Source organism: Octopus bimaculoides, chromosome 2 (assembly GCF_001194135.2).
Source record: "Octopus bimaculoides isolate UCB-OBI-ISO-001 chromosome 2, ASM119413v2, whole genome shotgun sequence".
NCBI classification, from domain to species: domain Eukaryota; kingdom Metazoa; phylum Mollusca; class Cephalopoda; order Octopoda; family Octopodidae; genus Octopus; species Octopus bimaculoides.
In genome coordinates, this window is record NC_068982.1 from 129014493 (window position 1) to 129040556 (window position 26064).

General features: G+C 31.0%; 1 protein-coding gene across 1 annotated transcript in view; it reads right to left on the minus strand.

Annotated features, from left to right (window-relative positions):
• LOC106877301 (titin) overlaps positions 1 to 26064 on the minus strand; it is a gene marked incomplete at its 3' end in the record, with an annotated part of 606785 nt that overhangs the window by 573099 nt on the left and 7622 nt on the right. The window contains exons 9-35 of the mRNA XM_052965881.1: positions 23906 to 24082; positions 23631 to 23780; positions 23321 to 23443; positions 22133 to 22324; positions 21239 to 21422; positions 20730 to 20848; positions 20428 to 20552; positions 19583 to 19803; positions 18127 to 18423; positions 17605 to 17759; positions 16949 to 17097; positions 16145 to 16283; positions 15493 to 15673; positions 14343 to 14530; positions 12287 to 12607; positions 11680 to 11900; positions 10481 to 10791; positions 9355 to 9552; positions 8317 to 8604; positions 7326 to 7756; positions 6274 to 6532; positions 5769 to 6159; positions 4885 to 5024; positions 3379 to 3497; positions 2433 to 2672; positions 937 to 1184; positions 267 to 471 (exon numbers count right to left, since the gene is read on the minus strand). Of these exons, the coding sequence (XP_052821841.1) occupies positions 267 to 471; positions 937 to 1184; positions 2433 to 2672; positions 3379 to 3497; positions 4885 to 5024; positions 5769 to 6159; positions 6274 to 6532; positions 7326 to 7756; positions 8317 to 8604; positions 9355 to 9552; positions 10481 to 10791; positions 11680 to 11900; positions 12287 to 12607; positions 14343 to 14530; positions 15493 to 15673; positions 16145 to 16283; positions 16949 to 17097; positions 17605 to 17759; positions 18127 to 18423; positions 19583 to 19803; positions 20428 to 20552; positions 20730 to 20848; positions 21239 to 21422; positions 22133 to 22324; positions 23321 to 23443; positions 23631 to 23780; positions 23906 to 24082 (5772 nt within the window). The remainder of the gene's footprint in view (positions 1 to 266; positions 472 to 936; positions 1185 to 2432; positions 2673 to 3378; positions 3498 to 4884; positions 5025 to 5768; positions 6160 to 6273; positions 6533 to 7325; positions 7757 to 8316; positions 8605 to 9354; positions 9553 to 10480; positions 10792 to 11679; positions 11901 to 12286; positions 12608 to 14342; positions 14531 to 15492; positions 15674 to 16144; positions 16284 to 16948; positions 17098 to 17604; positions 17760 to 18126; positions 18424 to 19582; positions 19804 to 20427; positions 20553 to 20729; positions 20849 to 21238; positions 21423 to 22132; positions 22325 to 23320; positions 23444 to 23630; positions 23781 to 23905; positions 24083 to 26064) is intronic.

Below are 26064 nucleotides of genomic sequence, written 5' to 3' on the forward strand. Positions count from 1 at the left end.
TGAATAATTTACAGATTATAATCAAAGGAAAAAAATGATAACAATGGACATGTTTCATTAGAATATGAATGAATTGATTATGACACAGAAATTAATCTCAATACAAATTTTGTTCTAGAGTAATTTTAAGGCAATGAATTTGAATAGACATCGTTATAAAATGATTAAAACTTCAGATAGATTAAAATATTTATTTTACAAACGCCTTCAACAATTGTTTTAGAATTAAGCACAGTGGTTATTTAAGTTCAGTGAAAACATCTTACCTTGTGGTAGTCATCACTACGCATTTCTATTTCATTTTTGTACCAACTAATTTCAGGATACGGTCGTCCAGTCACAAGGCAATCAAATCTTACAGTTTGACCATCACGGGCTTCTTGGTTTTCTGGTATAACTTGGAAGGCGGGCTTTGAAGCTTTTTCAAAAACTCCACCGCCACCAGCACTTTGATTAATTTTATCTTGGTCTCTATCAAAGAAAAAATAATAATTATAATTTAAAGACAAAAATTATAAAATTGATGGGAGTTTTATTAGCTTGTAGTGTTTGAGTTATGGAAAGTAGATGAGGTGAATGTTTGGCTAGCAGCACATTTCAAAGGGATATGCAAGTTCTAAAGAACTTTTAATAGGTAAATTAAGAAAGGGATAAATTTATTAAATTTACTGTCTATGGATTATTTAATTGGATCAATTACTTTCAACAAAAATAAAATTAACTGTTGCTTTAATGGGTTAAATTAAAATATAACAGTGCAAATAAAATAATTTTATGATTTTTGTTCAAATCAGGTAAAAATGTAATATTTGTCACTTGCTTTCAAACAAAAATATAATTAACTTTGAAAAGTTATATTAAGATATAAAAGAACTAATATAATAATTTTGTGATTTTTTTTTATATAATCCATTAAAATATCATATCATTTTATACCTTTTGAGCATTCGTTCTAGTGTTTCTGGTTCAACAAATGAAGTGGCATCAATAGTTCCTACAGAATCTACATAGAGTTCTGCAGAACATGTGTCCCTTCCTGTTGAGTTCACTGCAAGCACTGTATAGTGGCCAGCATCTTCTGGTATGGCAAGTCGAATTTTTAGAGTACAGTAACCATCATGAGTATATTTCATGTCACAACGTCCTGAACGCTTCATTCTTACACCATTTTTGTACCAAGCAATCTAGATAGAAATATAGAAAAAAATTATATCATTGTTGTCTCTTTATAAAACACCAACAAACAAGATTTGTAGCTTTGTTGTACAATGGAAACAGTTTCATTTGTTATACTTATGATCAGTGGAAAGGGATTAATTCTAAAATGTTTTTTCCACTTCTCAGTAACTCTAATAATTTATGCATAATTGAGAAACTCGTTATTGTCAATATTACACAATTACAGCAAGAAACTTAAGAATCTGATTCAGTGAATGACTATTATATTCAACAATACATTTTACTAATATATTTCTCATCCTCTAAAAGCAACAGATGAAAGTCAATACTTTCTCTGGTATATCTGTCAGGTCAAGAGACTACTTAGAGGCTCCCTTGTTGCTTCACAGAAATAGTATTATACAAATGAAATGAGAATTTTTAAAAATGGAAATAACTATAAAGCACCTATTGCTTCACAGAAAAAATCTTTGAATTCTTTGATATAAAAATATTATTTTTTTAATTTGCAGTACGAAAGCAGAAATTATATTCAAAAGTAAAAGCATAGTTGAGGTAAAGAAAGTAAAATGTTACAGGTTCCCAGCTATTTGTTGAAAGTGAGTGGTATAAAACTGGCAAGAGTGATTTGTTAAGGTGCCTCTGTTTCACAAATGGGAAGATAATAAATATCCTCTACTTACACGCTTGCAATGACTACCCACCCACCCATCTAGTTCTTCTTCTCCCAGAGCCCCACTCTGGTACCATATCATCATCATCATCATCATTTTTATTTCTCTTCCAGTTTTACCCGATTTACTCCTTCCCACTTTTGTATAATATGAGCAGCTTTGTATCATCTCTGCAGCAAGAAACCTGTTCTAGTCCCTTCCGTTTATCATCTAGCATAAAATTTTCCACCTTCTCTACTGTAGTCCTACTCAGTCAAACAGAATCCTACTATTGTGAACCACATGGTGACTCACTAATGCTGGTGCCACAAAAAAGCACCCAGGACACTCTATAAAGTATTCGATATTAGGAAGGGCATCCAGTAGTAGACCCATGCCAACACAGACATTGGAGCATGACATAGTTTTCTAGCCTGTTAGATCTTGTCAAACATCCAACTCGTGCCAGTATAGAAGACAGACATTTAAAGATGATGAAGCTGAACCCCTGCATCAGATCTGAGGAGTTAACACAACAAAATAAGCATTTCATTACACAATCAAAATATATTCAAAACTAATAAATTTTTAAAAACAAACCTTTGGTCTTGGTTTTCCAGTTACTTTGCAGACAAATGTTACATCTGAACCTTCAATTAAACGGAAGTTTTTCAGTGTCTGTGTTATTCTGGGATGTTCTTTACCAACAGATACTTTATCCTCGGGATGTTCTGAATCATATTCACTTGTACTTCCAACGTCACTAGTGAAATGAATCTTTCCCTCACGGAATTGAATTTCCTGCTTCAGACGTTCCTCAAAAGCAGAACTCTTGAAATCCTATGAATACAAAGAATTGAAACTTAATGTAGTTTCTAGAAGAAAATCAAATATTACATAGATAAAAATACAATTTTTCATCTCAATAGAATTTTAAATTAATTATTTGTGCAACATGAGGTATTTCTCTTGCACAACATCAGCAGTGTGGAGAGAGGGGACTTGCAAACATAAGCAACTGCTTGTCTTCCACGAAAATAAAACATTCCCCAGATTTCCATAGACATAATTAATTCTGACCAGAGTCTTATATATATATATATACATATGTTTGTATGTGTGTGTGTATATATATATATATATATACACACATATGTATATATGTATGTGTGTAAGTATACAGAGAGAGCACATGAAGCATATATGCTACAAATACTTACAAATTTAAAAGTGAAACAAAATATGAAGTACCTTGTATCTTCTGTGATATTTTAAACCATGTACTAACTTTTTGAAGAAATGTTTTTTAATGCTGAACTCTCATAATGAAAACATTTCAGTCTAAAACTAATTTATACACACACACACACACTGTTTTATGTTAAACAAATGAGAAGGGAGTGTTCAAGATATGTTGTAAAGTGTATGGTGTTTTTATTGAAATTGAAACAGAATTTGTCTTGTGACTCAAGTTTAAGTTTAAAAACTAAATTATGAATATTATGAAATCCTACTTTAATTTTTTTTTTAATTAATTTCATTTTACCTGAGGTGCAGGTTTTGCTAATTTGTCATCCACTTTCTTTACAGGTACATGTTCAGGTTTTGGTACAGGCTTTTTAGGTGCATGGTCAATTCCATCAATCAGCTTGGGAACACTTGGTGCTGAAAAAGAAGAACAAAAATTAGTTTGTTTTTTTTAACAATTTAGGTTGCTTTTCTGATTGATAAACCATTAATGAAACCAGTAGGATACTTTATTCTAAATATTGAATTATCAATTTCTAAAATATATCAATAAGAATTTTATATATATCAAAAGGAAATTAATATCAAAATTAAATGCATGTATGTGTGTGTGTATGCACAATGCATATAAAAATATATTGCATCATCACTTTCATCACCACCACCACCACCACACAAGAACACATAATCATGTATAACCAATCCAACAATGGTGACTGCAAAGTACTTTGAGGATAATGTTTCCAAATTTTTTTAATTCTAATTCGATAACAGAATGTTTTTTGACAAATAGATAAGGAAAAGACAACTCCTCATTTTATAAGTTTTCAACAATAGTGTTAGAGATTATACAACAAACTATCCCCGTTTACCTCAGGTGCTTGGTTCCAAAAAGATACCATTTCTTATAAATGAATAATAGAACATATAGAAAAGAAACAGGTTTTGTTTGGAGGCCCCAAGTTGTCCTGAGCAAGTAGAATGATAAAGTATTTCTCTGTATATTGCAGTGTATGCAGTAAAGAAAGCACTCAATAAAATAAATCTAGGTGTACAACAAAATTAGGAAGAAATACTATGGTTTACAAAACAAGAAACACCCATGTAATCTTTATTTGTAGAAACAATTAGAAACAATTAGATTTAATAGTGTCTTCAGTTGATATAATAATGAAATAGGGCTAAAATATTCTTATTTATTAGAATTTAATAATGGGAAATTTGCATTCCAAACCCCAAAAATGTTCATCAGTAATTATCCTATATCCTTCGTTCCACATAATAATTACTTCAAATATTTAGGTTCAAAGCTGCTGTGATTAAACAGTCATCAAAGGTATTATATAATATTACAAAAAAATTTAATTGCCCGAGCTTTCTTTTTACTGCATAAAAATAAAAGCCAACAAGGTAATAGTAATAACATTTCAATACTTGACAGAACTATAAAGTGAATCTAATCCACGAGATCCAGGCATAAAAAAAAAACCAACAACAAAAGTAAATACACTAACCAAGAGCTTAAAAGTGAAAGAAAGCAGCATTAGCGAGTCAGAAGTCAATACTATTACTGAAGTTGTGACATCCAACTCTAGAAACTTAGGCAGATCTTGCTATCTGGTTTTTATAGAATTAAGTATTTGTACATATGGAGAGAAATGATTTATCATCATCCTCTACTAAACTGATATTATCTTACTTTAGAAGAAAGTGTAATTCTACTTGAGTTAATTGTGGTGAGCAGTAGAATTCCAAACGCATTCATATTTTCACAATTTTCTTTCACAAAATATCAAATGCTTACCTTCAACAAGAACTGCACTTGTAGCGTCTTGACCAGCTATATTCTGAGCAGTGCAAGTGTAATCACCTTTATCTCTTAATGTACTTTTAGAAATTAAGAAGGTACAACGGCCTGTAACTACATCAGTATAAACATGGTGGCTAAAATAGAAGAAATATAAAAATTTGAATAGAGACAAATAATAGATAGGTTTAATGAAAGAACAAACAAAAGAATGATTAAAAATTAAATATCCTTCAACTGAATACAAAAATTGCTCTAATGAATGCTAGATTATTTTTTCCAATAATTCTTAAGTAATATATTTATCATGAAATAACATGGCCTTGTAGTTAGTGTGTTTATCTGGTGATGATAGGGTAATGGGTTCAACTCCAGGACCAGGAAGCATGAGTTGTCCTTAAGCAAAGCATTTCACATTGTTCCAGTCTACTCAGCTGTAATGAGTACCAGCCATGAGCCAGTGCATCACTCTCTCCCTCCAGCTGTCATATTTTGAACTTTCTGGTGGATCAAAGGTGAGGAGGTCAAGAGAGTGCCTAGGTCTGCTCCCAACTACACAGGCACTTAAAATAAGTAGCGAAAGCAAAATACATATTTCCATGCCATACCCGCTTGTAGGTCACATTTGGCTGTACTGTACTAGTATGTTCTTCAGGCAATGTTTAAAAACAATGGTTTGATAACTAGAAAAAATATATCTAAGAACTACAATACTTATCTAAGAGCCATGATGAAATACCAAGTATCATTGTGATTTTATATAGCTGTATGGAATTTTCTTATATTCTTACATTTATTTACAAGTAAAACTTATAATCATTTGCAAACAATATATAAAAAATTATAAAAAATATTCTTAAAATTATATTTCTTAAGCTTACTTTTCGTCTTCAATAACTGGAAGTCCAAAATGTGTCCACATAATCTGTGGGAAAGGCTTTCCAATCACAGTACATTCAAGCATCACATTGATACCTTCAATTAGCATGGCATTCTGTAATGGTTCAATGAATCTTGGAGGCTGTGTAACAGGTGCACCAAACTTCACTGTTGGTTTTTTCTTTGGTTCTAAAAATGGTTCCTCAGCAACAGGTGGTGGTGGTGGTGGCTTGGGAACTGGAGCAGGTGATGGTATTTTGAAAGGAACTTTTCTAACTCCCAGAATTGGTGATGCAGTAGGAACTTGCACAACTGGTACAGGTGTTAATACTGGTAATTCTTGAGGTACATTTGCAGAAACTGGAGGAGATTCCTCTGATGATGATATAGGTTCTGGAAAAAAAAAAGGCAAGAATTGGAAATTGGTAACATATATTGCTGATATCTGAAGAAATTTTAGGAAGAAATGTGCAAGAAAAATCATTACCAGAAAGAAAAAATACCTACCTTTTACATCTAAGTAAGCAGTGGATGTGTTAGTACCTTGTACATTTGTAGCAACACATTTGTATTGGCCAGAATCTTCAGCAAATACCTCAGCAATTACAAGTCTGCTGACACCATTGATATATGTGATTTCAAAATCTGGAGAATTGTGTATGATCTTTTCATTTTTAAACCATTTAACAACAGGTTCAGGGTTTCCAGTGATAATGACTTCAAAGATTACTTTTTCACCTTCATTGACAGTAACATTCTGAAGTGGCTATAAAAAATGAATTTAAGAAAATAAAATTATTACAATTAATTAACCTTACTAGTGAGTGCATAATAAAAAAAAATTATCTTAAACAATTAATTGTACCACATAATCATTCTATATAAGAATAGAAATAACTTAATGACATTTATTGCATATTGCAGCTTTTGGTGATCTTGTTCACACTAGGCATGAGGCTGGTATTAATATTTGACTTCCTACTTCTCTGCATTGAGAGGTCACAGCTGAAGTACTACAAACATGTGGTTAGAATGTTGTAGGAAAGAATCAAGTCAAGCCATTCAGCAAGAGACTTAGGAATAAACCAAGAACAAGATGTTTGGTTAATATCCATAGTCTCAGTTGGTCATGCTTGGTATTCCAGCCCAAAAGTTTAATGATGTTTGCTTCTGATAGGATCTTATGAAGGAGGTGCTTAAACAGCCCTCTCAGGAATAGTGGGCGAAGAAGATGGAAGGGTGGATATTTTTCAGATTTTTATTCAGTTAATTCATATCAATAAAGATATCACTCCTCAATAATTTTTCAATTATTTTGTTACAGTTAAAATAAATAATTTCAAATTAGAAGTTATAATGGAATGCTGATAATATAAGTGATTTTCAATTCAACATTTAAAACTATATAGAACTATATGCCTCAGCAATTACAAGTTTTATAATTTTTCCTTAAAAATGGCAAATTTCGCAAATTTTTTATTGTTAAAGAATTATTTTACAAAGATAGCCTTTAATCATGAATTAGAAGTTCAAATAAAAGAACTAAAAGTAAACAGTACCTTAGGGAAAGACGGCTTGAGATGAGGAGCAGGTTTCATCTGTGGTTTAACTGCAGCTGGAATCACAGGTTCTTGTACTTCAGCTGGTTGGTCAAAAAGTTTAAGACGTTTTTCAAAGGGTGGCAAAGTTTGTTCCGGTTCATCCACATCCATTTTAATATCAGCTGGAGGAACAGGTACTGGAGGTTGTACACTTTTTATTGGAGAAGGTTTTTCAGGTTTCTCTTTATGTGTAGGTTTGAGAGCAGGTTCTTGTGCAGGCTTAGGAACTGGTTTAGGAACAGGAGCTTGTACATGTCTAATTGGTGAAGGATGTACAGGTTCTTGAATCGGCTGTGGTGGTTCAACTGGGCGCATGTAAACATCTGCCTGATGTGTAGGCACAACAGGTTTGATATGCGCAAAACTCTCCACTACTGGTGGTGGTGGTGCTATATTAAAGAAAAGAAGTTCATTATAAAAATTTGATCAAAATATATATTTTTGCAAAAATATAAACGTACATTGAATGTGAACATTGGCAAATAAACTTTACTAATTTTATAAAAGCTATTCTTCTATATCTGTAAAGCTTTTATTTTATTTTGTTTTTGTATCTGGTTTGCAAGATTCTTTACATAAATTCGTGTGTTGAAGCAAATTTCGTTGTGTTCAGGGAGAGTCATTATGCCAATATTATTAACACACACACACTGGTTCAATTTCACTCCTTTATTATTAGTCAATTGGTTAAATATCCAACTAACTAATCAATTAACCAAATTGAACAAACAGCTAGATATTTAACCAACTGACTAATAATAAAGGAGTGAAATTGAACCAGTGTGTGTGTTAACAATATTGGCATAATGACTCTCCCTAAACACAACGAAATTTTATTTCATTTATATAGGAAATAGTTAAGCAATTGTATTAGAAAGCTACATTTAATTTTTAGGTATTATATGATGAAATAAAAGTGTTTTTTGAAAGATAAGGAAATCTAGATTACCTTGCACTCTCAATTCAGCCATACATTCTGCTTCTCCAGCAGGATTTTTAGCCTTGACAGTAAATTTTCCTGAATCTTCATAGAAAACCTCTGGAATGTAGAGAGTATGAATATCTCCCTCTTGGATGATTTCAAAATCAGGGGAACTAACAATGCGGGATCCTTCCCTATACCACATGACTTGTGGGGCAGGTGTGCCAGCAACACGAACTGTTAATTTTACAGATTCTCCTTCTTTAACTTGGCGTCTTTGAAGTCTTTCAGTGAAAGATGGTGGTATCATGGAAGCTAAAAAATATAAAATATGAAAATCATTAGACATAAATTTATTAATAACTAATTATATACACAATTTATTTTAAAAAAATTATACAAATTACAATGTAACTTTTGAAAATTTTTAAGTACTTGTGTCATCATGAATGATGAATTTTTGTTAATTAAAATGTAAGATAGACATCCTCCACTATCCCCACATTGCAGAAGCATTGCATTCTTCAAAATTGTGCTCTGTCATAGAATTTCATAATGTAAAACATACTTCCCATTTACTTCCATGAACATCAAAGTTAATAGAAAATATGTTTCATGTTAAGATAAGATATTCAGGGATGCAATGTTTCAATAAGTAAAGGTGCATGGCCTAATGGTTAGAGTGTTGCATTCATCACTGGACAATTGTGATTTCAATTCCCAGACCAGACAATGTATTGTGTTCTTGAACAAAACACTTCATTTCACATTGCTCCAGTCTACTCAGATCAGGAAAATGAGTGATCTTGTGATGGACTGGCATCCCATCCCATTCAAGAGGAATGTTATGATTTTGATCACTTATACACCATGAAAGCACGGTAACCAACCCTATAAGTCCTTGGACATGAGATAGTAATGTCCAGAGATTGATGGTGAATGTTTCCTTAATATAGGGGATGTCTCTTTTGTAATTTAATTCCTTTTTTCATTATTTTTATCAAAGACAAATAAAAACCATGTACCAAAGTAGAAATTTAGTTAATATAAATTTATAATACTTACCTCTAACAATCAGTTCAGCAGTACTTGATGCACATCCAACATAATTAGATGCTGTACAAGTAACTTGGCCTGATTGCTCTTCAAGAACTTCTGGTATGGTAAGAGAAACACGGCCATCTTTGTATGAAATTTCAAAGTCTGCTCCGTCAGTAATTTCCTTATCTTTCTTATACCATTTGATACTGGGTTCAGGTTTACCTAAAATTAATTTTGAGTATTTTGTTAGCTTGAAGTAAAACAAAACCATTCAAGCAAAAATTGAAATGTTTGAACTTTTAAATATCATAATAAGCCAAAGATTCTTATTAGATTGCTTTCCCAAAAGAATTAATATTCTATTTATTAATGTTCTATATATAAGCTTTATACAATCCCTATAGGTACAAGATCCATTATAATATTTTATGGAATGATCATTGTACTAAATTTCAAACCATAAGTGAAGGAGACTACGAAAGAGAGAGAGTCTGTGATGATTCTAGGTTGAGAGGAACATATTTTTTGTTGTATGAGCATAGAACTGGAGAGTGTAACAAAGTAGACACTATTGCAGGTGGATATATGGAAGGAACAGTAGTAAAAGAAGGGAAAATATATATTAATTCTTATGTATGAGTTCCTTGAAACATGGAATATCTTTCAAGAGTTCACCAAGAGTAAAAAGATTAGGAAATGCTATAATCCAGAGGGTTAACAGACTCACAACTGTAGTTTTATTTTTTTTTTATAGGATATATTAAGTCTATTTCAGAGAAATTTTGCATACAGAATTTTGTTGTTTTGTGAAGATTATTAACAGTTTTCAATGAAGTCATTAGGCAAAAAGGAAACAAAACATTTCACCTACATAACTAGTTATTAAAAAAGCATTAAAATTACATGGAGATTACAACTGTTGAGTGAAAAATTTGGAGGCAAAAGATTTATTTAATGCTTTTCACATATATCTAAAAAAAATTCAAGGTTTATATCTTGAAAATATTTTAAATATTAACACTATTTAGTACTACTTTATCAGTTAATTTTTGCTGTGTTGAATAGTTTAAAGATATTTCAATTTAAAATTATCAAATTATTAAATGATATACAAATGAATTAAAATCTACCATTGAAATGCAATTCTTACCAGTAACAACACCATCAAAAGTGACTTTGGTGCCTTCAAGAGCAGTAATATTTTTGAGGGCTTGAAGGAATTTTGGTGGTATGGGAACTTCAATCCTGAGATCTACTTGTTGATATTGTGGGGCGAGATCAGTTGTGATGGAGGTAGCAAATCTATCATGTGTAGCAACAGGTGCACCCATTACTTCGAATTTTGGTGGTACTTGTGTAGTAATGGTAGTAGAATGATGTTCCATTCCTGACATGCTCTTTTCTTGCATATCAGCAATTATACGGCTTAATCTTGTTTCTGATTGAGTGACTGTTCGAGTACTGTAACATCATAACAATATAACATATTACTCAAAAGGTTTATTTCTTTTAGGTAAATAATCTTAAAAATTCAGCAAAGAAGATTTTTACAAGCAATTTTATTAAATCAGATGTAATCATTTATACTTTAGAGTAAATTGAAAAGAATTTGATTAATCGCTATATTTTTCAAGTTAGCTAAACCTACTAAATCTATAGATTCAACTATATCTAAAGCTTTATTTACATTTTTTTTTCTATCTAAACATCAGTCCTTCCTTCCATTTTGATTGTTGATCAATAAGTTAAACCAGTACATATAAAATATATGTTGCATGTATAAGTTTGTCCTTCTACACTGATAAATAAGTTAATTTGGGATTAGAATTCAAGTTATTTTTCTCTAAATGAAATATGCATGAATTAGGACTGTGATATGTAGTGGTAAGCATGAAGGAATTTAGCATTAAACTAGTGTGTACTTATTGGAAAATTAAGGGATACATTGATTTTAAAACTATATAAGCTAAGGAAGCAGATAAATATAGCATGGAGAAGTGTTCACTTTGTGACTGACATCAGTAACCAAAGTCACAGACAGAGTGTGAGAGAGAATATTGAAAATGCTGTTGTAAGCCAAAAGAACACACGTAAATGATTGAATCTGGGCTTAAAGTTTACCATTACTTTGTTCATCTCTTGCTTAAAAAAAGAGCTACATTTTCTTTATGTTCAAAATATTCTGCTAAAACTCAGTATTTAGAATATGCTTTCCTCAAAAGCTACAGTACCAAAGTTTAAGAGAAATGATTGATTACCATTTAAAGAAAGGGATACCTTATAGTGACTAACTAAATAAGTGATTAAATACTGTTTAATAAATACTACATTTCATAGTTGAAAACGTACAATTGAGATTGGTAACTAGCTTCCATTGGGACTGGTAGAACTTTCTCAACAATGACTCGTGCTGAACATGTTGCTCTTCCTGAAGGATTCTCAGCTGTAATGGTGAATCTTCCAGCATCACGTTCACTAGCTTTTGGAATGATCAAACGATATTTGTCTCCTTCCATACATGGTTGATGTTGTCTTATATCAATGAGGTCTCCATTGTATTGCCAAACAACCTAAAATTTAGAAACAAACACAATAAGGAAATATAATTGCTAAATAATACCAATTGCACATTAAATAAGTTTTGTTTACTTGCCTACATGGGATAAAAATATAAAAAAACTCAGCAATAATTAAGTCATAATATTTTAAAAGTTATATTACTGTTACTAATTCTATAGCCTTTGGAGGGATAAAATGTGAAGTCGATCTTGGAAGGAATTGAACACATAAAATAGAAGGATGAAGTTAAACATTGTAAACTATTTAATTCAAAAATCAAATTGATTAACTCACAATAAGCAATACAACAGCAGCCGTAGCAATGCAATTAAATGAGTTTTTGAGGTTTAAAATCTAAAATTGTTTTCAATTTGGAAGAAAAATGTGTAATAATTACTTTTGGCTTAGGTGTTCCAGTAATTATGCACTCAAGCATAACTGGCTCGCCTTGTTTCACTGTAACATCTTGAAACAATTTAGTAAATTCTGGAGGTGACTGTTTAATTTCTTCAGTTCTTGTAACAGTAGTTACTTTCTCAACTGTACGACGAACCATAGTTAATTGTTCCATTCCTGGTTGTTTCTCAGATTTAACTAACAATTTTCCATAACATTTGGCTTCTCCGGCAGGATTGACAGCTTTTACCATGAAAGTGCCACTATCTTCTCCAAAAGTTTCAGGAATTATAAGTGAATGCACATCGCCATTACAGACGGTCTGAAAGAAAAAAATTATTTGAATTATATTAGAACTAGTCATTAAATATTTAACTTTCAAATCCTTTAATAAGAACTGTCAAAATTAACTAACTTCTTCAGAATTGTATACAATTTTATATGAAGAATGTTTTTCTTTGGTTTTGCTCCTGTAACTCTAAAACTGCTACCTTCAAATAATGAAATATGGGTTAAGAAACACAATACAATTTCTATCAATAATGATCCCAATCACGTTCTCTCCAGCTTGATGCTTTTAAAATCTCTGTAGCTAACTTTAAAGGATCTGTATTTTTCCCAATATTTATACCCTTAATTGCTTTATTCACTGCTTCACTAATGGTCTCTGTAGGTGATATCTCTGTCTCTTTATCTAAAGAAGAGTGTCTGCTATTCATATTTTTGCTCAACAACAAACATCTCATTAATTTTACTCCCATGAATTTTTTTCATTGTAGAAATTCATATGATTGAATAGATTTCTTCATGATATCTTGACATTACAAACACACGATCTCATGGTTACAAAGTTTTGTTTCTCATTTTCTCATCACAGAACATTTCAATTATCCAGCCACATAGCTTGTGTTAACTGTTCTCATCTATTTACATCTTTTCTGCTCTTTTCTGGCATGTGAAATATTTCTTACAATTTAATTTACTAACTATTCTCATGGGACTGCTTCATATCCATTACTGCTTGCAATAAATCAACCCTATCAGTCTCTATTGCTTTACTAAAATTAAGTATTTTCTAGTACTATGTAAGAGCTAATCTACACTATAGCCTCTTTAAGATTTTGCACTCTTCTCTACTTATTTATAGTTCTTCCTAACTTTGTGATTTACAAGCTGAATTCAGTAACATCGAGTGGGAGAACTTCTTCATAAGTAGTACACTTAGTCATCACAACCATTTGGTTCAAAGGTTCACTTAACTGGTAATTTGGTTGGCTTAGTTTCTAAAATTTAGGTCCCAAATAGTAAATTTGTGTAAATCCCAGCATTCCAGAACCTTCATTCAATGTTCAATCCTCATGACATATATAGCTTCTAACAACATCAGTGTATCCATCTCAATGATTTTCAATGTGATTATTAGAATTCTTTATAGCAATCATATATCTGCCATCTACCTTAGAAGTAGTTGTCACAAGGAACTCATCCTTTAGCTCATCTGCTAATCTTATTTACATAAAGATTAAAGTGAGTATCATCTTACTTATCCCAGCTCTAAGTTTAACCATCCTGTAATCTATCCCGACAATCTCTATTACAGAATTTATCTACTTTTCTACAAAAGCATACCTACACCTTTAAAACTGACCCACAGAACTTATTCTATTCTCCTCTCTAAAATTGTTGTATCTAATAATAGCCCTTCTTCATTTTGTACCTGAAATATAATATTCACCTCTGCTATTTCATCAGTTTCCATCATGGTACAAATTATACTAACTAATGTAAAACAAATTTGCTGAATTGACTAATTTCTAGAAGTGAAATTATTTGATAATTGTCAAACTCATAAATGACAACATCCGTAGGTATGTAAGTGCTAATAATGTATTTGGTGACATTTTGAATTTAACAAGTCATGAAGGGTAATATGAAGCTTTCATATTTTAGCATAGAAGTTTTATGTAATATCATTTTGAACCTTTGTAATAAATATCATTCATTATTCACAAAAATGCACCTTAAATTATACACATATCATTATAAATATTACTAACCTTATATTTAGAAGATGGTTCAATCAATATACCTTCTCTAAACCACTGAACTTCGGGAATTGGCATACCATGAACAGTACATCTCAAAGTAACATTTTCACCTGGTTTGCTGGCTACATCAGTGAGCAGTTCTGGGAAAGTTGGTGCAACCAAATCTGTACCAGAGCCGTCACTCATTTCACTCAGAGCTGAAAAATATATTGATTTTTATGATGTGAAGATCATTTTCTCATTAGTAATAAATATATATTAATGGAGGATTAACTTTTTCAATTGTCTTTAAGTGATAAAAGAAATTAGCAGACTACTCTGTGGAATAACATAAAACAAATCAAATTAAAAATAACTTTTAAATAATTATCTGAAGCTTTTGGTAGTTTCCATGTTTTGTAAATTTAATCTCAAACAGTCAATATAAATAATAACACTTTAAGATCTTCCATAGACAATATCTTATCAATTTATGTGTTGACAAAAAAAGAACTTTAGAATATATTAATTTAATTTAATAATAAGGTTGATATATTCTACATTTGTATTCCAATAGCAGTAATGATGATGCATGTAATAGTTTTATTGTGAAGGGGTCATAGAATGAAAGCTTATCAAAAGTAATTTTTATTTTCAAAACTAATTCTATTTTAATGTAAAGACTAATGAGGAACAAATCAAGAGTAAATACACCTTCAGTTTTAAAAAATATATCCAGCTATATGTATTTTCCACTAGAACATATTATTTTTAAATAGTAAATCTCATACTCTGGGGAATAATTTTCTGTATTAAACTTAGCAGTTCTTTTTAAATCAGCTCCAAAATCATTTTTGAAGAAAATTATGATATATATCAGGCTATACATAATATGTTGAAAAGTAGATAAGGGCTGATGTAAATAACAATACAGAAACAGTTACTGAATTATAGCTAATCATGATAAAAAGTGAAAATATTAAAACAGTTAATTATAGAGCATCTTAATTACCCACCATGTCTAAATGTTTCCATTAATGCTTAAAAAGGAAAGAATTTGTTTATATTAATTCTAGATTTATTGTTTTAAAGATATATTTTAATATTTTTCAAATATAACCTTAGCTCAAAGTTAATTTAAATATTAGATGAAAAATAGAAATTCAAAAAATTTAAATACCTTCAACAATTAGTTTGCAATGACTTTCAGCAACACCATGAGGATTACGTGCTACACATCTATATAGACCTGCATCTTCTAAATACACCTCTCTAATGACAAGAGTACATCTATCACCTTCAAATAATAACTGTATGTCCTTTGATTCTTTCACTGGCTTATCATTATGATACCAGATCACCTAAAATTAAATAGAAGAGATGTTAACATGATTCTTTAAAAGAATATTTCATTTAGAGATAGTTTGAACAGTTTCTGCTTTTAAATTTTGTGACATTTCCAAAACATTGTATCTATTTCCAGATAATACAATTAACATTTCATGACCATTGGGTAAATTACTATGAAATAAATAAACCAGATTATTTAGCACACTTTTGTAATTTGCAAAAATGTTAGAATCTAACATGAGACATACAACACTTATATTTTTTTGTTCTATACACCTTTGTAATCATAGGAACTTATTTAATTACTGTTAATTCAATAGTTACAAGGAACATTGGTGTGAATATTTAACATGTGCTTCTAATGTGCTAAAATTTTCTTATGCTACAAAGATAAAGTTAAATACTTTATTGTTAGGTCTTATGCAACTGGAAAGAAAACTTTATCATAGATTGTAAGAGTTAATGAAATAGAGCTTTCTCACCTCAGGTTCGGGATTTCCCACAATAATGCAGTCAAGCCGAACTCGGCTTCCTTCAATAACTTCAGCAGTTGCTTGAAGAAGCTGAGAGAAAAATGGTTTTACTGGTTCAACATCAGTTGATGACTGAGACATCTCCTCTCTGCAAATAAAAGTAGAGACAAATTAAGAATTAAAACAGTTAATTATCATACATAATGAAATATAATTTTTAGAAATATTTTAATTAAAACTTGCTTACACCATTAGCATATATTTATATATCATCATCATCATCGTTTAATGTCCGCTTTCCATGCTAGCATGGGTTGGACGATTTGACTGAGGACTGGTGAACCAGGTGGCTACACCAGGCTCCAATCTGATTTGGCAGAGTTTCTACAGCTGGATGCACTTCCTAACGCCAACCACTCTGAGAGTGTAGTGGGTGCTTTTACATGCCACCAGCACGAAGGCCAGTCAGGCGGTACTGGCAATGACCACACTCGAAATGGTGTCTTTTATGTGCCACCTGCACAGGAGCCAGTCCAGCGACACTGGTAACGATCTTATGCATATCTGTGTATATATGTGAGTGTATATACACATATACATTTATTAAATAGCAGATTGTTCTACAAACAAGAATCTACAGACCAAATAAATAGCTAGATACATCTTTTAAATAACCTAGGCCAGGGCTACATATCACTATCTCATATTTTACCTATCTTCAAAATGATTTTAACAGCAATGATCAAGGCCATATGGCAAGAACAATTTTTAAAATTGAGTGTATGGTGAAGAATTGAAAATATATATATGTACCCAGTACTGGAATATATTTGTTCAATGGTCAACTGGCATGATGAGCGAGCTTCACCCGCGGGGTTTTGAACCAATACAGAATAGGGACCAGAATCTTCTGGATAAGCTTCCATTATATCCAATATGGAAATATTATGTTCAGTTGAAATCTAAAAATAAAAATTAATATTTCCAATTAAATATTTTGAAAATAAATTTCAACAGTAAGAAATACTTCACAATAATTAATTATTGACGACTTTTTATTATTTTTGTTTTAGTTCATTTATGTTGTAACAAGGGACACACTAGCCATAGCTGATTGAGTAATTGACCTAACAACTAAACAATCAAGTAGTTAATTGATTAGATAGCTAGCCAATTGGCAAATAAAAGATAAAGAGGTGAAATAAAACCAGTGCTTGTGTTTATTATTGACCTTCCCAAGATACAAACAAAATTATCATTAAAAATTCATAGAAATTGTTCTCTTATGACAATTCTTTTTATTAGCCTTTAGATTTGAAACACTAAATTATGAAAATTAAATTATTCAGTTTTTAAGAAAATTGTTTATGGAAAAAAAAATAATGAAAAACAATATCAATAATTGAATATTGATTTAATTTATTTAATTAAATATTATTTATTAGTAGTTAAATCAGAATTCAGTATACCTTAAAAACATTGGAATTGATCATTTGTTCTGTTCCTCTAAACCATAGAACTTCAGGATTAGGAACTCCAGAGAAAACAATACGAAAGCTAATACTTTTGCCTTCAGTAATTGTTCGATTCATCAAAGGTTCGTGTATAATTGGTTTCTCCAAAGCTAAATTATAAATATAAGATAAAAACAGGTGAAAAATACTATTCTTTTAGAATACATACATAAAACACAAACACACACATAACACAAACAGAAATTTTTTAAAATGGTGTTTAAATTTTTCATATAAAACTAAAATTTATATAATTCCTATCTGGTAAAAAAATTTGGAGTAGACTAATTTTTATTAATTTCTATGCATTTGATTTTTTTATGTTAATTTATATCTTTTTATTATCTTATGTTTACCAGTTTGGATTGTGCTCATGCTAGAGCAATGCTTTGATAATCTTAAAAAAATATTTACAAATTCTTTCACAAAAACAAGTTTTAATTCAAACTAGATAGAACACAAATTAATATTTCTTACGTTTCACAGTCAAGCGAGCAGATGAAGAAGCTTCACCACCGGCATTATTGGCACGGCAAGTGTAGCGTGCACCTTCTTGCATTGTAACTTTACGGATTTTCAAACAACAGGTTCCATTTATTTTTGTAATGACGAAATCAGGAGAGTTGTCAATATTTTGGTCATCTTTGTACCATGAGATACTAGGTGTTGGCATACCAGTAATTTGACACTCAAAGGTAAATGGACTTCCTTCCAAAATGTCAGCTGATTTTAAATTCTTTATGATATCTGGTGGAATTATCTGTTGATGTGTTTCTGAAAAGTAAAAAATCAACCATGAAGAAAATATACATATATTCTATGAATAACTAATGTTGATAATCACACTAAATATCTAAATACATGAAATACATCGCTTTTAATAAAGTTATTTTATAAACAGTTTAAGTCTGTATATATTTAAAGCTTTTGTTACTATATTTCTGCTGAAATAAACTGCCTTTGTATCAATTAATTTGAAAATAATTTAAAACTTAGCAAATTAACTTTGTCCTTATTAAAGTGGTGTTTGGAATATAAATTAACAAGACATTTTAATGATAGATTAATTTAGATCATTATATAAAAGAAAATTTGTATCACTGAAGTTGTATGGGGTGGGGGTCTTGGGTGGCTTGGTATCAAAAGAGTTAAGTATGAAAAATGTATTAGTTTTGTGATATATATATTTATTAAAAGCGATGTATTTTGATGGATTCCCTAGATCCTATAAACAATTAACCCCAAGATTTCTGTACAAATAATTAATATTGAAAAACTGGTATAATTCTTTTGAAGACTAAATAAAATAATAATAAAACTGTCTACACAGACTCTTGCACTCCAAGTAAAGTAGAAAAACCCTACTGAAACAGATGTTTTTTTTATGCATTTTACTAGTTGGGTTTGAGGAAGGAGTAGTGCTCATGGGCTTCAAAAGCATTCCTAGACTAGTGACAATGATGTAATTAATGTTCCTATTGAATCTCTGTAAGTTAAAACTTGTGGTAAAACATGAGCAAAGAGGGAATTCTAGAGGACTGTTTATCTGAGAAGAAAGGAGTTGACATAGTGATTAGTGTAGGGCCTAAGGTGATTATACACAATAAAGATGATGATAGAACACATGAATGGAGTGGGAATGTCAAAGTGGAAATAGTCCAAACCCAGCCAGCTCTGAGAAGCAGTAGCAATTATAGTTGCAGGATAAAAGGAAAAGAAAGTACAGTGTATATGTGTGCCTGAGGTTGGACCATATCTGTGAGTGGCTTTATGCCAATCAATTGGATGGCTCTTTTTTGGAATTGGTTTAAAATATCCTAAAGCGCAGCTACAGCACTGTTCCAGACACAAGAACAATACCCTATTGAGGGGTCTCAACAACAACAGCTATAATAACCAAATAATTTCAACAAATTAAAAATAAAATATTTACCTTTAACATTTAGATGAGCTGAAGATTCAGCTGTTCCAGCCTGGTTTGTCACACGACAAGTGTAACGAGCAGTATCTTCAGAAAATGTTTCTTCAATAGTTAAAGTAGCTACACCGTTCTCAAAACGTGTTTCATAATCAGGACTTGTTAAAGGAAGGTTGTCTTTGAACCATTTAACCTCTGGAATTTCATCACTTTCGATGTGACATTCAAAAATAAACCTGGAAATGACAACAAAAATGTAATAAGTCAATTTTGATTGTGTGAAAATCAATTTTGCACTGTTAATTTTTCAAATTTTTGTCAGTTAAATATTATCACAACTGATGTAGTATGTTATTCAAAGGCTACAACAGTGAGAAATGAATATAAATTTTGAAACGTTGACAGCAATGAAAATGTTAGTGTGTTACTTATTATTTTATTTATCCATTCCAATATAACAGATTCCAAATAATTCCTCACTGTAGTATTCTGACAAAGGGATTTTGGTCCCAAAATATTAGAATATAATTTTAGATATTAAATTGGCATTAAGAGGAGCATCCAACCATAGACACCATGCCAAAGCAGACAGAAGAGCTTGACGCAGTTCCCTGGCTCACCAGCTTTTGTCAAACTATCCAGCCCATGCCAGCATGGAAAACAGGTTAAATGGTGGTAATGATACTACATCACATGCTGCTAAGCTTAAGATTTGTCTGAATCAAATTTCAACTATCTCTAATTTTACCAATGTGAATGGAAGCACATCTAAAACTTAAGCTTTTATTATTACAAATTTTCAGTATTTAGAAATAAAGATTGCAACTAAAATAGAAAAAAAATATATGAAATAAACTCACTTAGTTCCTTCCAGGACTTCTGCATTTTTAAGATGTTGAGTAATGCGAGGAGGCTTCAACACAACTGCCTGTTCATTGACAGGGATATCTATCTGCATTGGGATATGTTCCTCAACACCTGAAGCCTTTAAAAAAGAAAGGAGTATTTTTTAATGAAATATTCATTAAGCAATTCTAATTATAGCTCATAGTTTAAATCAATTCTTTTAAATCAGTTAATTATTTTACAGAATAAAAAGTAATTTCTATTTTCAAAGTAACACAAATATTAAATGTAAATTCAAAATTAATCAAAAACTTACCTCATTACCCTCCAGTTTCACTTTCAAAGCTGACAATTCATTATCAGCTTGTTGGAAAGACTGAAGAAGATCTTGATAAGAAACTACAACATGGCGAACCTTGTTGGCGCCTTGATCACCTGAAATGAACAAATTTAAGATATTTTAATTAGTTATATTATTTGTCTTCAGTCTTAGTTTTATACAACTAATAAATAATCACTTGAATTAAATCAAGTTTTTATGGAACTAAGAACTTGTAAGATGTTTGGAAAATAAATAAAGAATGAAATGAACTACAGAAATAACTCATGAGCTCTGAGCACAATTCATCAGAACAAATATTTTGAAGTAGTCTATCCTATCTTGTAACAACTTTGCCAGTTTGCCACTTTATTTGATAACAATATATATTTGCAGAGTAATTATAAAGGTAACTCTATTATAAAGATATTGTTCTTTATGTGTTATATTAAAAATAAAAACTTTCAGTTTCTGCTATTTGTGTTGGAAGCTAAAACTTTGCTTACCGTAAAGTTCATGTGACAGTTCAGAGATTTTGTTGACTTTCTGTTCTATTATTGGTTTTTCATTTTCAACAAACTTTTGTAACTTTATAATCAATGTGGTTGCATCTGATGGCTGACGACATTCAGTAGCTTGACGCCCAATGTTGATCAGCATTTGATTACCTTCTCTGACCCATTGCTCAGTCTAAAAAAATTAAACAATGAGAAAAATTTATAAGTTTAAAAAAAACAAAAACAACATATATTTTTAATAAAATAACATTATTATTGTATACAATCTTCAGAATTCTTCACTACTAGTCTTGTTCAAATTGTATTCTTTTATTGACACAGACGAGGCAGTGTGGTTATGAAGTCCATTTCCCAATCATGTGGTTTCAGGTTCAGTTCCACTGCATAGTACTTTCGACAACCATAGTTTTGTAAGTAAATTTAGAAGGCAGAAACTGAAAGAAGCATGCACACACACACACACACATATATACACACATACACATAATGTTATGAATGGTGTTGTTGGTATGATGGTCCTGCTCATGTTACAGCTTTAAAAATATGGTATGTGTAAGACAGGAAAGACATCTGGCTGTAAAAAGCAGGAAAGACATCTGGCTGTAAAAAGACAGGAAATAAGACAGGAAAGACATCTAGCTGTAAAAAGCAATGCCTGCCCACCACTCTGACTAGTACTTTATCAAACTCCAGAAGGATGAAAAGTAAACTTGACCATAGTGAGATATGAACTCAAAACTCAAGGCACCAAAATATATATACCATAAAGTATTTCATCAGATGTTCCAATAACTCTGTAAATTTGCCAATTCTCACTATATTCTTTGAAGTTTTCTTTACAATCATGTTTCTAATTAGAAGAAAATACTAAAATATACAAACCTCTTCTATCATTTGGAAGTACATCACAGAAATATCCAAAAGAGAGCGGTAATCTGTCACACTGGTGTGGAATGTACTCCATTTCTTCTTTAAGACATCAATTTCTTGATGTATATGTACAGAATCATAATGTTTGTCTTGTACCATTAGTTCAGCAGTACTAATGAAACTGTTTATCTTCTTTTCAATAAGCTGTAGTAAAAGAAAAAAAAAAGAATTAGATTAATGACTATGGAATTATTCTGATAATGTTTTAAAAACAGTAAACATTACAGAAATACGTTTGATCCTCAACAAATTTTGTTATTCTGTAACCAATAGGTATAAAGCTATGTTCTATCTTGGTTGTCAATTTGGTACAGTGATATTTGTGAAGTAGCTCAAATAAAATTATATATCTAAATCTCTCATGAAATACACATACCAATACCAATATCACTAATTATTAAACCACTAGTTCTAATGTGGAGGTATTTTCTAAAACTTAGTTTTTAACCCCTTAGCATTCAGATTACTCAGTCAAATGTAATGCTTATCTATTCACATTGCTTTGAATTAATCATGTTTTATCTTGTAGTTTCAATAATGTAATTTATTTTTAGATTCACATTGTAGGGTAAGTGTGAAAGGCATGATCTTGTCAGTTTGAATAAAAAACAGGTAGATTATTTGGGCCTGATATGGCCACTTTGAAATACTAAGGGGTTAATCTTTACTTTTTTTCTAACAATAATCTCAAATCAAGTTGTTTGTTTACAATATAACCAATTACATGCTTATGCCTTGGCTTTTAGTATGTAGTTATACGCTTCCATTTCAAATAATTAGAATGTATTATTTGAGATGGAGAAACGTACCCTTCACATACAGTTTAAAGTAGTGCTACCATTTAAATGATTAATAATTCACTCATTCATTTATGCTCAATGCCATAGACCTTTGCATTTAAACTAAGTAGCAGCTAGTTTAGAAGATCAGAACTACTACAGAGAAAAAACTCTTTCTTTTTATTATTTCTATTGCAAATACAATATGAAGATTTATTTCATTTTAGTTTCCCTTAGTTCTGTGGTCAAAATCACTAAGTAGATGAGCATTCATATGCTTGTCATAAGTAATTTGGAAAATAATAACACAAGCATACAAAATTAGACTGAATTTAAAAACAAGAAAAAATTTGAAACCAACCTCAACAGTCATTTCAAACTGTTTAAAAGCTTGTGATGTCATCCTTGCAGCAGGCAAATTATTGCCATAATTACCACGCCTGGCCTGCAGGTGGTGGTGGAGTTCATCTATTTCGGAATGAATCTGAAAAATTTAATGAAAAGAAAAAAAATCACATGAAAATGGGAACAAAACTTAAAGAACATAAAAGAAAGAAAACTAACTTCTTCCTGCCACATGTTTCCAAACTTAAAACAAATTCAATTTCAATTTCAAGCATCCTATAAATTTTATGAATTTTTCAAAAGAAATCTTTTCGGAAAATATATACCTGTCTGAGATCAAAATTGAACTGACAAATTTGAAGGTTTTGTGCTAGACGTCGATCTTGTTCTTCCCATGTCTGGTTCCAGCGACGTTTATAATTTTCAGAAATTTCCATAATACGTTTAATTTCAGCCTGAGTAGCAGCATCAGCACCCTACAAATAAGCAAGTATTTGTATATTAATTTCAAATAGATTAATGAATTACAAAATATATCATGGCAATAATTATCAAAAATATTTCAGGCTAATTTATTTGCAAAATTAAACATTTTAATTACCTGCTGTCTAACTCGGACAACTATTTTTTCGCCTTCATCGGCAGTATGAGTAAGTAATTGATTTACTTCACTTTTCTTAACTTTGTGCTCTTCCAGCATCCTTTCGGCTTGGTTAAGGTCAGATGGCAGTTCAGTAGTTGAGAACTCTTGTTCAGTTTTGTTTATGAGTTCATCAAGCTGAAAGTTAGAATTAATATTTATTTAAAAAACATAATTCAAAACAACTAAAAATGATAATGTTTATTTTTCTACAGAGCTCTCAAAGAACAAAAGTAATTTAAAATTGACATGAGTCCTTTATTGTTTAAAACAAATAACTGACATAAAACATCAACATATGAAAAATCTTATATGTACAGTAAAATATACCATATCATCATACATACATATATTTTTTCAATGCTGCTTTGTATGAGTCTATTTAATTCATTCCAGCTTGGCCAAGCTTTACTCTTGCCAGCAAATTTACTTTTTGCTGTTCTTATATATTAGAACTATCATTCTGAGAGGGCTGTGAAAGATGAATTTGGTATTTAATACGTAACAATGCAGAAATGCATATGTCCCACAATTTGATGATGTCATTCATAGCCCAATGTTTATTTTACAAATATTGTGTGTGAGGAGAAATTTTTCCTGTCTATTTCAACAGGGAAAGGTCTTCCCATATTCAAGTATGCACAAGTGTGTTAAATATCACTGCACAGGCTTATATATATATATATGCATACACTACTACTACTTCCACTATTATTATTATTATTTATTTTTTGCATGCTATCAAAGTGACACTGGGGTAAAATATATGAAGTCCAGTACACCCATCATGACTACCTGTCTGATAAGGGTACACCAAGCACATGCATCATAACCATTTGTGTGCAACATGGTGATCTCATATCAATTATTATTATCATTATTATTATTATTATTATTATTATTATTATTATTATCATCTTTATTATTATAAAAGGAATGATGTAACTCCTCGCAAAGGTAAATAGACAATACGAAGAGCGTGATGCAATTGCAATAGATATTTTATTGGTTGAACGATATTTTGACAGCTAGCGTGTCTTTGTAGAGTACAAAATGAAAATTAAAACACAGAAATTCAAATTCAAAAAATTTGAACAAGGGCAACCAATGTTCCCACGTTGATGGAATGAGATCATCAGTCTTCAATTTTCAAGTCTACAACTAGCAAAAAGAAAAAGAAAGAAAAAGAGGAAAAAAAAGAAAAGAAAAATGAAAAAGAAAAAGAATATTTAACTATACAGTTTTGTACAAATATGATGAAATTACCGTCATTTTATTCACTCCTTCAGGGCATGATGTTAATAACTCACAAACATATTTCTCCTCATGCATTTTGAGGACTGAAAGTGAAGCAGATTCTGAATATTTTCTGAGAATATACATTTTCAAGTCCTTTTTGATATTGCAGTTGTTTAATGTAAAATGTTTGGCAAGTTCTGTCGAGCTACTGTTATTGTGCCTGATGTCATATCTGTGCCCATTAAACCTTTTGTTTAATTGTTCTGTTGTACAACCAACGTAAATCAAGTTGTGTTCGGTGCATTCTGCTGCATACACCAAATGGGAATCTCTATACATCCCACTTTCCGTGTAAATCAAAGCATTTCTGTTGTGATTCCTGATAGAATTGACTTGACTCATGTTGCCCATTGAACAGGGCTTACCTTTCTTGTGGCTGTTTTTGAGTCGCAAGAGAGGTAAGCCCTGTTCAATGGGCAACATGAGTCAAGTCAATTCCATCAGGAATCACAACATAAATGTTATGATTTACACGGAAAGTGGGATGTATAGAAATTCCCATTTGGTGTATGCAGTAGAATGCACCGAACACAACTTGATTTACGTTGGTTGTACAACAAAACAATTAAACAAAAGATTCATTGCACACAGATATGACATCAGGCACAATAACAGTAGTTCAACAGAACTTTCCAAACATTTTACATCAAATGGCCACAATATTGAAAAAGACTTGAAAGTGTATATTCTCAGAAAATATTCAAAATCTGCTTCGCTTCCAGTCCTCAAAATGAATGAGAAGAAATATGTTTTTGAGTTATTAACATCACGCCCTGAAGGGGTGAATAAAATGACAGGGGAATTTCATCATATTTTCACAA